The 14,146-nt window shown below is 42.0% G+C and overlaps 2 protein-coding genes across 9 annotated transcripts in view; both read right to left on the minus strand.

Moving 5' to 3' along the window:
- The window catches only part of LOC130273067 (LIM zinc-binding domain-containing Nebulette), a 271,910-nt gene that overhangs the window by 2,798 nt on the left and 254,966 nt on the right, over positions 1-14,146 (minus strand). The window contains exons 5-7 of one of the 2 annotated variants that reach the window (XM_056519260.1): positions 10,679-10,850; positions 9,942-10,034; positions 1,302-1,426 (exon numbers count right to left, since the gene is read on the minus strand). In XM_056519260.1, the coding sequence (XP_056375235.1) occupies positions 1,302-1,426; positions 9,942-10,034; positions 10,679-10,850 (390 nt within the window). The remainder of the gene's footprint in view (positions 1-1,301; positions 1,427-9,941; positions 10,035-10,678; positions 10,851-14,146) is intronic. The other variant, XM_056519259.1, reaches the window with a different exon arrangement.
- Positions 10,866-14,146, minus strand: part of LOC130273066 (nebulette-like) — a 110,425-nt gene continuing 107,144 nt past the window's right edge. For all 7 annotated transcript variants that reach the window (XM_056519251.1, XM_056519253.1, XM_056519254.1 and 4 more), the window contains 2 exons: positions 13,022-13,114; positions 10,866-12,547 (listed from right to left, as the gene is read on the minus strand). In XM_056519251.1, the coding sequence (XP_056375226.1) occupies positions 12,356-12,547; positions 13,022-13,114 (285 nt within the window). In that variant the 3' untranslated portion in view covers positions 10,866-12,355. The remainder of the gene's footprint in view (positions 12,548-13,021; positions 13,115-14,146) is intronic.

A 14,146-nucleotide genomic window follows, 5' to 3' on the forward strand; every position in this document is an offset into this window, starting at 1 on the left:
TGTTGAGGATTAAATGCCAAAATCTTACAGAAGTTGAAGAATGTCGATTACAGGCTACATAAAAGAATATGCTAAAGGGGTACTCTGGTGGAATTATTATTATTATTATTATTTTAAATCATCTGGTGCCACAAAGTCAAACAGATTTGTAAATTACTTCTATTTAAAAATCTTAATCCTTCCAGTACTTATCAGCTGCTGTATGCTCCAGAGGAAGTTGTGTAGTTCTTTCCAGTCTGACCACAGTGCTCTCTGCTGACATCTCTGTCCGTGTAAGAAACTGTCCAGAGCACGAGAGGTTTTCTATGGGGATTTGTTACTGCTCTGGACAGTTCCTGACATGGACAGAAGCATCAGCGGAGAGCACTGTGGTCAGACTGAAACTTCCTCTGGAGCACACAGCAGCTGATAGGTACTGGAATGATTAAGATTTTTAAATAGAAGTAATTTACAAATCTATTTAACTTTCTGGCACCAGTTGATTTAAAAAAAAATTAGTTTGTCACAAGAGTATCCCTTTAAAGGGGTATTCCGCCCCTAGACATCTTATCCCCTATCCAAAGTATAGGGGATAAGATGTCAGATTGCCGCGGTCCCGCTGCTGGGGACCCCTGGGATCCCCGCTGCGGCACCGTGCTATCATTACAGCACAGAGCGAGTTCGCTCTGCACGTAATTATGGGCGGTACGGGGGCCGGAGCATCGTTACGTCGTGGCTCCGCCCCTCGTGATGTATCGGCCCGCCCCTTTCAATACAAGTCTATGGGAGGGGGCGTGGCGGTCGTCACGCCCCCTCCCATAGACTTGCATTAAGGGGACGGGCTGTCATGTCATGAGGGGCGGAGCCATGACGTCACGCTGCTCCGTCCCCCGTATCGCCCGTCATTACGCACAGAGCGAACTCGCTCTGTGCTGTAATGATAGCGCGGTGCCGCAGCGGGGATCCCAGGGGTCCCCAGCAGCGGGACCGCGGCGATCTGACATCTTATCCCCTATCCTTTGGATAGGGGATAAGATGTCTAGGGGCGGAATACCCCTTTAAGGATAGAAATGCTTTATAGCCATCTTACTGCATAATGCTCTATGACAGTGTTTTACAAACAGTGTGCCTCCAGCTGTTGCAAAACTACAACTCCCAGTATGCCCGGACCGCCAAAGGCGGTCCGGGCATGCTGGGAGTTGTAGTTTTGCAACAGCTGGAGACACACTGATTGGAAACACTGCTCTAGGTGACATATTCTGTATGTGCTACCATAGAACATGGTATGTATATATTAACCATTGATAAATCCCAATACTCACCATACTTGGAGAAGTTGAATGTGCATGTGGAGAATGCATTGACCTCATAGAGGACATACTGGACTGCGGCATGTAGCCAAAGCCTTGAGACTGGGAAGGATGGTAGGCACCAGGGAGAACAGGGGCTGCATTAAGAAAATACAGTAGCAATTATAATTTTCATGGATATTAAAGTAAATGAAAAAAAACAAAACACACCAATCTTTTCAAATACATGAAACCTGCAATAAGAAGTACTTACCTCAAGCCTCCTTCCTTTGGGCGGACAATCTACCAATCTACTTTTGAACCAAATCTCTCTGACCCACTTTGAATTGGAAAAAAAATCCATTTATTGATCAATAGATGCGTATCAAGGGTGTAATCACATACACAGTATCCTGGGCATATCTGATTCACGTTTGAGTTCGATGTAAACTCATTGTAAACACAGAAAAGAGGGATGTATATATGATATATATATATACAAAAAGCAGTCCTCAGGAGCACTAAGGGTATAAATTGAGAAAAAGAAAGGAAGTTTAGGATCCAGTAAAAGTATATTTATTATAATAATGAAATAAAATATGACCGATCGCCCAGCAGGGCCCTTGCAGAGGCGAAAGGTATATGTGATATTAGGTAAGATGTAGCACTACTCAAATAAAATAATAATAATATATATCCACTATAGTGAGAGTCTATATTCTGTTGGTATAAATATATATGGTTCACAGTTCGTTACAACCAACAATATTGCGGAAGAGAGTGTTCCAAAAGCAACCAAATTATCCGTAACAATAAACTCTCCAGTAACACCGGATAAATCACATAAATCGTGCCGCTTGTGACTGTGTTGCGATCCTGGTTAACCACAGCGCAGTTGTATCAGTAAATCCAGTAATAGAACTTGTAACCTTATTGCAGTTTCGGAATAGAAGCAATGTTCATAGCGGAACGGTGCACAGCACCACTCACCCTCCTCGGCAGATCTCGGATGCAGGCTTGGTACGGCAGTATCTTATGGTGGCGATGTCTGTCTGTACTTGCGGTGCCTTGCTGAGGTGCAGCCTGGGTGAGTGGCTCTCCGGTGGGCTCAGAAGTCACCGGGTTGGCACGGAATGGCGTCCGGCCTCGTGGGGTGATGTCCGGGAGTTCCGCCGCCCGGGGCTGTGATGGAAGATTGCAGGAAGCAGGTGCGAATCTGAATAGGGCGCTAGCAGTTCGCACGTCACAGTGGTCCCATTAATGGGGCATCCATCCAGCAGTTGCAAATCAGAAATAGTGGATACAGTCTATTTTTAAGTGATGTACACTTAATAGAGTAGTGCTTAATAACTGGTCAGACGCGTTTCAAGGCCGCGGGCCTTTTCTTCTCTTGTCACTGAAGAAAAGGCCCGCGGCCTTGAAACGCGTCTGACCCGTTATTAAGCACTACTCTATTAAGTGTACATCACTTAAAAATAGACTGTATCCACTATTTCTGATTTGCAACTGCTGGATGCCCCTATCACTGGGACCACTGGGACGCGCGAACTGCTAGCGCCCTATTCAGATTTGCACCTGCTTCCTGCAATCTTCCATCACAGCCCCGGGCGGCGGAACTCCCGGACATCACCCCACGAGGCCGGACGCCATTCCGTGCCAACCCGGGAACTTCTGAGCCCACCGGAGAGCCACTCACCCAGGCTGTACCTCAGCAAGGCACCGCAAGTACAGACAGACATCGCCACCATAAGATACTGCCGTACCAAGCCTGCATCCGTGATCTGCCGAGGAGGGTGAGTGGTGCTGTGCACCGTTCCGCTACGAACATTGCTTCTATTCCGAAACTGCAATAAGGTTACAAGTTCTATTACTGGATTTACTGATACAACTGCGCTGTGGTTAACCAGGATCGCAACACAGTCACAAGCGGCACGATTTATGTGATTTATCCGGTGTTACTGGAGAGTTTATTGTTACGGATAATTTGGTTGCTTTTGGAACACTCTCTTCCGCAATATTGTTGGTTGTGACGAACTGTGAACCATATATATTTATACCAACAGAATATAGACTCTCACTATAGTGGATATATATTATTATTATTTTATTTGAGTAGTGCTACATCTTACCTAATATCACATATACCTTTCGCCTCTGCAAGGGCCCTGCTGGGCGATCGGTCATATTTTATTTCATTATTATAATAAATATACTTTTACTGGATCCTAAACTTCCTTTCTTTTTCTCAATTTATACCCTTAGTGCTCTTGAGGACTGGTTTTTGTGTATATATATCATATATACATCCCTCTTTTCCGTATATTTCTTAGGCCTATTGGGTGAAGGCATCACCTTTAACCTCGAGCACCCCCCCCCCCTCTTCTTCCCCATATCCTAAGTGAGCTACACATTTTTTTGATACATTTTACCCACATCATTGTAAACACAGCTTGAAGTCTGCAGCATCAAATATGGACAGAATACTGTATAAGTGAGTATTCCCTAAAACAGTTCATATATTTCTCCAGAATGGGTCTCATTCCTTGGATATTATTGTACTAGAAGTTTTTGCTTTGATGAGGTAGTAGTCAATTTCAAAGTATAGGATGACTTCCCAACTTTGTGTACAATCCAGATAAAACGGTGTCCATATTAGGCCCTCCTCAGGCATCATCCGGAACTCTGTCATCCTTCAGGCAAAACTCTGTCCTCCCTCCTCCCTCAGGCAAAACTTCGTCCTCCTTGCTCCCTCAGGCAAAACGTCTTTCTCCCTGAGGCAAAACTCTGTCCTCCCTCCCCCCTCAGGCAAAACTCTGTCCTCCCTCCCCCCTCAGGCAAAACTTCATCCTCCCTCCTCCTTCAGGCAAAACTCCGTCCTCCCTCAGGCAAAACTTCGTCCTCCGTCCTCCCTCAGGCAAAACTTCGTCCTCCTTGCTCCCTCAGGCAAAACGTCTTTCTCCCTGAGGCAAAACTCTGTCCTCCCTCCCCCCTCAGGCAAAACTCTGTCCTCCCTCCCCCCTCAGGCAAAACTTCATCCTCCCTCCTCCTTCAGGCAAAACTCCGTCCTCCCTCAGGCAAAACTTCGTCCTCCGTCCTCCCTCAGGCAAAACTTCGTCCTCCTTCCTCCCTCAGGCAAAACGTCTTTCTCCCTGAGGCAAAACTCTGTCCTCCCTCCCCCCTCAGGCAAAACTCTGTCCTCCCTCCCCCCTCAGGCAAAACTTCGTCCTCCCTCCCCCCTCAGGCAAAACTCTGTCCTCCCTCCCCCCTCAGGCAAAACTCTGTCCTCCCTCCCCCCTCAGGCAAAACTCCGTCCTCCCTCCCCCCTCAGGCCAAACTCCCTCCTCCCACAGGCCAAACTCCCTCCTCCTTCCACCCTCAGACAAAACTCTGTACTGCCTCAGGCCAAGAGGTCTGCAGAATGTGAGAGAGGCCCCACATGGGAGCATAAATGCATAGCGCAGTGTTTCCCAACCAGGGTGCCTCCAGCTGTTGCAAAACTACAACTCCTAGGTGTGAGGCAGGACAGAGTTTTGTCTTAGGTAGGAGGGAGTTTTGGATGATGCCTGAGGATGTCCTAATATTACTGTACAGATAAAACAGCATAAAAGTTTACAGAACTTTATTTTACTTATTTTGTACTGATCCTGAGTTACAACACGTCCTAAAACCCATTCACATGCAGGATTGAACTAAGATTTTTTTATGGTTGCTACTTTAGTATGTTTTACTGTGCTGATCTTTACAGCTTGAGGCTATGTTCACATGGTTTAAAATGTGCAGAATGTCCACCCGCAACACCATGGACGGACATTCTTATATACATATATATTTGCATGTTCCACCAAGACCACTTGGAAATGCGTCGTCTCCATAGACGGCAATGCATTTCCAAGCGGAATCTGCAGAAACATTGGGCTGATTCATTGTTGCCGTGGAGGCCAAAATCGGGATTTCCATGGCACATACATCTACAGCATTCATCCATGTGCTCAGTGCAGCAGAATCCCATTGAAATCATGGGAGCAGAAATTCTGAGCAGAATATTTCCATGGAATTCCGCTTGGAAATTCCTCTGTGTGAACATAGCCTTACAGAGCTTTAAAGGGGCTGTCCAGGCTACATGTTTTTTATGCATATGCTCGGGGGGTGGTAACTAAAATAAAAAAAAATAAAAAAAACACACACACTTACCTTCCTCGCTCCCACACCACTACAGGTATTATGGAGCTCCGGACCCTCCTGGGTTTAGGGATGTGATGTCCTAGAACGCCCAGCCAAGAAGTGAGGCGTAACACTGCTAAGGGCTGCTGATTGGCTGAGTGGGTCTATGACAACACGTCCCCGTACCCAGAAGCACAACAGAGCGACTGAAGCTCTGTAATACCAGTGACCCAGTCTACATAATAAAGCTATGCACAGTTGCAGAACATAGATCATAAAACAGAGTCATTTTACATATTAGGCAAAAGTTAGTAAAGCAAATCAAGATCAAACACACAATTCTAATGAATGAATATGTCCTTTTAAATTACTATAAGATGCTGAGAAATATTATGTCATCATTAAATGTTCATCAGTCATTGGAACATTTTTTGTGTGTTTGTGATCTTTTCATACTTATTACATATATGTATAAGGTCCTGTTCAGTATCAATAATATAAACCTTACAGTCCCTCAGCCCAGAGACTGTCAGTCCTGAGACCGGCTGAGATTGTGAGTTAGTGAGTGAGTCGCCCAATCCGACTGATTCTTTCCATAGGATATAATGGGGGGAGGCATCAGTGGAATCGGGCAATGGAAAAGTGTGTGTCAGTAAGGGTCTATCCACATGGCAGAATTTCAGCTTGCGGAATTGCACCTCAAATTAAAGCCCATAGATTTCTATGGGATTCCGCACTCCCATTCACACTTCTGAACTTCCGCAAGAGGAGATTCTGCCCTGTGAATAGACCCTAACACTTTTGGTGTGTTATAAGTGAAGCTTCACACAGCAATGTGGTGCCAATGCTAGTTAAGGCAGCCGTCCCATGTACAGTACAAAATACTTAACAACAACCTCCTCAGGTATGGTATTCATTCATTCTCAAAGAATGCATAAAAAATGCTGGAATGGAATTTTTATCACAAGAAAACTTGTCTGAAGAAGGTGGGAGATCTAATTAAAGGAGTACTCCGGTGAAATTTTTTTTTTAAATCCTCTGGTGACAGAACGTTAAACAGGTTTGTAAATTACTTCTATTTAAAAATCTTAACCCTTCCAGTACTTATCAGCTGCTGTATTTATTTTCTGTCTTACCACAGTGCTCTCTGTTGACACCACTGTCCATGTCAGGAACTGTCCAGAGTAGGAGCAAATCCCCATAGAAAACCTCTCCTGCTCTGGACAGTTCCTGACATGGACAGAGGTGTCAGCAGAGAGCACTGTGGTCAGAATGAAAGGAAATTTAAAAAGAAAAGAACTTCCTGTGGAGCTTACAGCAGCTGAGTACTGGAAGGGTTAAGATTTTTAAATAGAAGTAATTTACAACTCTAATAGCAGTGAGACAGGAAAAGGGAGAGCACACAAGAGGCGGACTTCACCTTTACTGGAAGGCAGCGCGGTCTCAGCAACCTACGCTCGGGATCTCCTGCGGGGTGCACATACGATAGAATGAAGTATCAATAAGGATAAATAAAGAAGCACGTATGTGTACTCACCGCTTGGCTGAGATAGTTGTGTGACGGGGTCCGGTTCACGGGGAGCTGGGTCTCAGCATGGGCGCAGGTAGTATGGCGCCCGTTACACAACCATCTCCACGTACGTGCTTCTTTATTTATCCTAATTTACAAATCTGTTTAATGTTCTGACACCAGTTGATTTAAAAAAATAATAATAATAATAATTCACCAGAGTACCCCTTTAAGGTGGTCTTTTGTTTTAGTTCCTCACAATTTTCACTATGTGTTTGTTGTCAGTGAGTAGAACATTAGGTTCAGTGGTTTGATACAATGTATCAATATAAAGATAAGTAGCACACATCTTTTTTCGTGTCCAGGACTGCAGATTGTTGGCTTCTACATATGCTGATACATTGTGTCAAACTACAGTTATGTGAAAGTATAACTAGGCATTTATTAAAATAGAAATAGTGCACAGATTGATGAAAATGGAGGTTTACAGAGGGGTAGTTTGCACACTACTTTATGAAAAAATATACCATTGTTTGGTGTCTCCATAGTTACAGACTACAAACAAACCCAGTGTAGTCAGATGCTGTAGTTATTTCTTAGGGCCCAATCAGTCAGCTCAAACCGTGCTGTAACGAAGCACCAACCTCTTAGATCACCGCTTGTTTACAGAGCCCAGAACAAGGCTCGCGGGTCATGTAGGGAAGACCCCGTGAATGATCGTTGGATCAATTATGTAGCCCTTTACTGCATCCGGTCCGGGCATGCTGGGAGTTTTGCAACAGCTGGATTCACAGTTAGAGACCACTGAGGTAGGGTTTTCTTTACTCAAAATTATTTGCAAGGTCTCTTGTTTTCTGATATGTATTTATTTGGTTTATCATTATAGCAAAAAAATTTTTGCAAATACCTAAGCATGTTTACTTGGGAGCTTGAACCATAGCTGGAGCCAATGGGTTGCATTTTGAGAGGAGGGGGTGTTATTAAACATCTAGTAGAGATGGGACGGTTGCTTTAAGTAAGGCAGTGTTGGTGTTTGTTACCTCCTTCTTCAGATGCCCTCGTACCCTCACTGTAGTAAGAGAAACTAGATTTCATCTCAGACACTTCTGACCTGTCATCAGCCTGACACCCCCGGGCCGCACCACAGGAGTGCCTGTTACCAAGACTAGCTCTCTCTACAAATAAAGGAATAGTATAGTGACCAACAGGGAAGAGAAGATGCAGCATGAAACAGAGAAACATGCAGCAGAAATAAATATCTAGGATAATGATTTGAAATAGAATTCATATAAAGAGTATGAACAGCATTTGTATACAGGAGACTTGCTTATTAAAGGGGTACTACGGTGAAAACCTTTTTTTCTTTTAAATCAACTGGTGGCAGAAAGTTAAACATATTTGTAAATTACTTCTATTAAAAAATCTTAATCCTTCCAGTACTTATTAGCTGCTGAATGCTACAGAGGAAATTCCTTTCTTTTTGGAACACTGATGACATCACGAGCACAGTGCTCTCTGCTGACTTCTCTGTCCATTTTAGAAACGGTGCATAGCAGAGACATGCTAAGGGCAGCATGGTGGCTCAGTGGTTAGCACTGCTGCCTTGCAGTGCTGGGGACTTGGGTTCAAATCCCACTAAGGACAACAATAAATAAAGTGTTATTATTATAATAATGTCAGCAGAGAGAACTGTGCTCGTGATGTCATCAGAGAGCATTCCAAAAAGAAAATAATTTCCTCTGTAGTATTCAGCAGCTAATAAGTACAGGAAGGATTAAGATTTTTTAATAGAAGTAATTTACAAATATGTCTCACTTTCTCCCACCAGTTGATTTAAAAAAAAAAAAAGGTTTTCGCCGGAGTACCGCTTTAATCTGGCATTAAAAGGGCATGTTAGCTACTAGATCTTTATGTATTAAACTCAACGTATGTATGTAAGTGAGTGTGTGTGTGTATATATATATATATATATATATATATATATATATATATATATATATATATATATATATATACACACACACTCACTTACATACATACATATGTTGTATCTCCAAATGGCTGGAGATAGTCAGATAAAACTAGGTACATGTTACTTATATGTTAACTAAAAATATAGTAGAGTTAAATCAACCCTAACCCATGCTCATGCAAGTTTATGGGACTTCCGGTAAATTTCCTGATCATGTTATTTACAGGCTGCAGAGATTGACAGGGACTTTTAAACATCCTACTGGAGTGGGGGCAGGATATTAGGACGAGGTATAAGGTTGGGATTTGAGAACAGGATATGTGGACGGAATATGATAATTAGATATGAGGTTGGGATATGAGGAAAAGATATGAAGATGGGATATCAGGACAGGATATTAGGTCGGGATATGACTATGGAATATGAGGATAAGATATGAGGGCGGCACATAAGGTTGAGATATGAGAACGAGATATGAGGATGAGATATGATAAGAATATGAGGATTGGATATAAGGTTGGGATATGAGGACAGGATATGAGGCCGGGATACGAGGATGAGATATGAGGACGAGATATGAAGATGGGATATGAGGATGACATATGCGGAGGGGATATGATGATGGGCTATGAGGCTGGGATATGAGGACGAGATATGGGGACAGGATATGAGGACAGGATATGAGGTCGGGACATGAAGGATGGGATATGAGGTTGAGATATGAGGACAGGAGTGTCATTGTTGCTTTTGCCACAATGTTTAGGTAGGAAGACTGGGCAACGCCGAGTACTCAGCTAGTTATCATATATTTTGGTAGCTATTTCACATGGTAATTCGGTGGTTTGAAACTGAGCTGTTTTTTTAATGAAAACTAAAAAACTTTTCCTAAAGGGGACAATCTTTACTTCTTAGAAGGCTTCCCTACTACGACCCTAGCGATCACTTGTTAATATTTGTTATTAAGTGTAGTGTGACATATGGTTTAAGGTCTCTTGTCTTTTATGAGGAAGAATAACTCAAGCTGCTGTACCAGATAACATACGAAGGCTCCGAGACTGAATATTGTCCTCCAGTGGGTCAATGTCGAAAATAGAACCTGGGTCAGTACGCCAAACCTTAAGGTCTTTTGTTGAGAGACAAAAAAGCATGAGATGAGACAGAAAAAAGAAAGGTGAGGTATAGATGAGCACAAAGCATAAAACAATAGCACAGAAGGCGAGGGAAAAAGTATGGACTAGACTGCCAAATGACAACCTTGGTAATTTTGGCCCAACATACAGCACCTTTTAATGTAAAATGACATTTCTAACTATGTTTTTAGACACTTTACACTGTACCTCATGATAGTTGTAGTATTACAGTATTTAGGCAATAATATTTGGACACTATGGGAATATACCATTCCCTTACTAGCGCAGAGTGGCAAAATTGAGCAAATATTTTTGCCCAAGTCCCGTCCTTGTGTGCAAAAAACAAAGCTTAAGAAAAAATTCTGCACAATATTGACACTCCAGCATGTATGTACACTGTATGACACTTATGTAGGCACTGTATGCGGTATTATACACCACTGTATGCTTCTGTTGTGTGTACACTATGTGAACATATACAGGGCCCTCATATATTTCTTGCCTATGTTTCTCCTGGGCACCACTTGACATGTACAATACATAAATACAGAGAACACTCTTACCAAAAGGTTTATCACAGTTGATTTGTGCCCAAGGGACATGTAGACCACTCAAACAGCTTTCCATGAACACTTACCTACAACCATTCCTGGTCGTCTGTCCATCTCCACTACATGGGGGTGGACGCCCTTGTAAGCAGCATCGCTAACAATCTGTGTGTTTTTCCTTACTCTCTCCGTCACTGGGTCATCTGGTACTGGGGTGAAGCCTCTTCCTTTCGTCTTCTCAAAGTCTTCATGATATTTTATCTAAAATAATAGTTGGGAAAATGATAAGTCATTGGCATAAATTATGTTGAAATCCTCATATGACGTGTGATGCAGATGTAATAGCTAAATTATTATTTTTGGACTAAGATTTTTTTCTACTTATTCCATAATTTTTCCCTGTTGTGACAACTTGTTGTAAATTCTCTTATTCTATTTCTTAGTTCAATACAGTCCAACCTAGGGGGCTGTCGGGCAAAAAAGTTTTTTTTTTTTTTAAAATTATGCCCAGGCTGCGTGCTTACGGTAAACAAAAAATATGTACTTACCTCCCGCACTCCCCCACAGCTTCTGTTACTGAATGTGACATATTGACCAGAACACTAGGAAGTAGAGTGTGGCAGAGACCAGGTACAGTGATAACAGAGGCTGCAAAGGAGCAAGGGAGGTAGGTAATTAAATATATATATATATATATATATATATATATTCTGCTTATGCTGGTAGCCTGGGCATATTTAAATAAACACTATTTAACAGATAACCCTTTAAAGGCTGCCTCGGATGTTGGCATCCAGCTATAACAGTCTCCTGGGAGGCAAACCAATCTAAAATGATACATCTAAGGCCGGGAAAACTGGTTGACAACTTCTTAGGGTGGATTTTAGGGGGAGGCAAACTGTGCAATTTTCTAGGGCTGCATTCTCTAGAGCTTTTGTTCCTAACCCAGTTCTCAAGCACCACCAACATTCTGGGAGTTTTCAGTTAATCCATAGAAATAAAACAGGGAAAAATGTTAATCCTGGACTGTGGTTGGGCCTTTAGGACTGGGTTGGGGCTCTTAGAGCAGAATGGAAAAAAATATTAAGCTCCTTGTCTTCTTCAGATTAGTATAGGTGGGTATGGGAAACTAAAGATGGCTTCCATCACAGAGCATCATTGTTCCTCTCACTGAGCATTATGGCTCCCATAACTGAGCAGCGATGCCTGTACAGTAATACGTCATATGACCAATGAAGACAGTGATTGGCTGTGGTAGTCACATGATAATCAGTTTAAAAGGAAGACTGGGGTGCCAATGGGACACTGAACAGGGGATTAGCAAGGGACTGGAGAAATTAGTAACTGCTGGTTTCTTATTTTGGGGCCCTTTTCTTTAAAAAAAAAAATAAAATAATCTGGATAGCCCCTTTAATATTGGATGACGATCTAGGAGGCTTTTAGGTGGCGACACTCTATAGTTTAAGTTCAAGATTTTATTTATCGTGAGAACTATAACAACATATTAGCAATATACAGTGGACTATCATACATAGCATGCAGTGTGAATGAAACAATCTCATGTCAATAGCAAATATCACAATATGTCCAAACCATTCCTCTGCTCAGACATGCACACGACCACTCATGGTACATCACATTCACATTGTGTCAGGTTCAGTCCCATGCAGGTTAATAAAAATAGCCACAAAAACAAGTTAATAGAATTATTTTATTATATTGTGATATTATACATAAGGTCTTCATTATGTATGGGAAATATAGGACTACAGCATCAAGAAACACTGGTGGTGGTGGTGGTCGCACAGCAAAGCAAAGTGCAGTTGTGTTCCGTATACCTGGAAGTGTCCTACCATTGATATATTATTTTGTGTTTCTTTGACATGCCTCAGCTCTGGTGTGTCTAGAATTACACTAGGTCTACCTTTCATCTGCTGTAAGTCATTGCTGTATTTCACCTGGAGAAAAACAAAAAGATAGATAAAAAGAAGAGGAGAAAAACAAGTATATAAGAAGAGGAGAAAAACAAGTATATATGAAGATGAAGAAAACAAAAAATATATAGAAAGAAGAGGAGAAAAAAAAGAAGATATCTAAGAAGAAGAGGAGAAAAACAAGTATATATGAAGATGAAGAAAACAAAAAAATATATATAAAAAGAAGAGGAGAAAAACAAGTATATATGAAGATGAAGAAAACAAAAAAATATATATAAAAAGAAGAGGAGAAAAACAAGAAGATATCTAAGAAGAAGAAAACAAAAAATATATTAAAAGAAGAGGAGAAAAACAAGAAGATGTCTAAGAAGAAGATCAGGAAAACAAAATATATAAAAAGAACAGGAAAACAATAAAATATATAAAAAGAACAGGAAAACAAGAAGACATAAAAGAAAGAATTTGCAAAGAAAGCACAAGGCAGATGTCACTTGCCGAACTAATGTTTTCTTGGTTCTTTTTAACTCTCTCCATCTCTGGGGTAAGGCCAACAGAGGTGACTTTGCCAACCTTGTCTTTGTAATGAACCTGAAAATACAGAAAAAAAAGACTTTTCATAATAAAAAGGTAGGATGAGGGCGTTATCCCGCTAAGCTTTAAACAAGTAATATTGATGAGATGGCAACAATGTATTCTGGTTTAAAAGACCATGATGGTTTGAAAGGATCCTACTGAAATTGGAAAGCATTTTTGCCAGGTTGCATTTGAGATCATTTTAATTACTTGTAACTTCTACCGAGTTAGGCTGGGTTCCCATTACGTTTTCCCCCCATACGGGAGCGCATGCAGCAGGGGAAAGCTAAAAACTTGCGCTCCCGTATGCCTTTCTATGCGCTCCCGTATGTAATTCATTTCAATGAGCCGTCCGCAGTGAAACATTCGGTCCGGCCGGCTCATTTTTGCCCCGTATGCACTTTTTCCCCGCACCTAAAACCGTGGTCGACCATGGTTTTAGGTCTGGTTGTAAAAGCGCATAAGGGGCAAAAATGAGCCGACCGGACCGAATGTTTCACTGCGGTCGGCTCATTGAAATGAATTACATACGGGAGCGCATAGAAAGGTATACGGGAGCGCAAGTTTTTAGCTTTCCCCTGCTGCATGCGCTGCCGTATCGGGGAAAACGTAATGGGAACCCAGCCTATGTGGTCGCCATTAAATGGCTCATGACAACAAGCCATACTAGAACTTTGGGTCCAGAGGAGATGAATTAAATCAGATGTATTAGATTAGGGAAACGTGGCCGCTCACTTCCAGAAACAATGTCACTCTTCTCAATGGGTTGTTCTGGAAGTAAGCAGCCATATTTTTCTAATCTCAAAACTTTCAGAATAGGAATAAAATGAAAGTCGGCACTCTCCAGGTGCGTGGCAACAAGTCTTCTTTATTTAGTTCATAGAAAGTGCAGTGTCAGACATTAAAATCAGGGAAACAGGAACGCCGGATCCCCCAGGGGGATCCGGCGTTCCTGTTTCTCTGATTTTAATGTGTGACACTGCGCCTTCTATAAACTTAATAAAGAAGATCTGTTGCCATGAACCCGGTGAGTGCAAACTTTCATTT

This window comes from Hyla sarda, chromosome 5, assembly GCF_029499605.1.
Source record: "Hyla sarda isolate aHylSar1 chromosome 5, aHylSar1.hap1, whole genome shotgun sequence".
Taxonomy (NCBI): Eukaryota; Metazoa; Chordata; class Amphibia; order Anura; family Hylidae; genus Hyla; species Hyla sarda.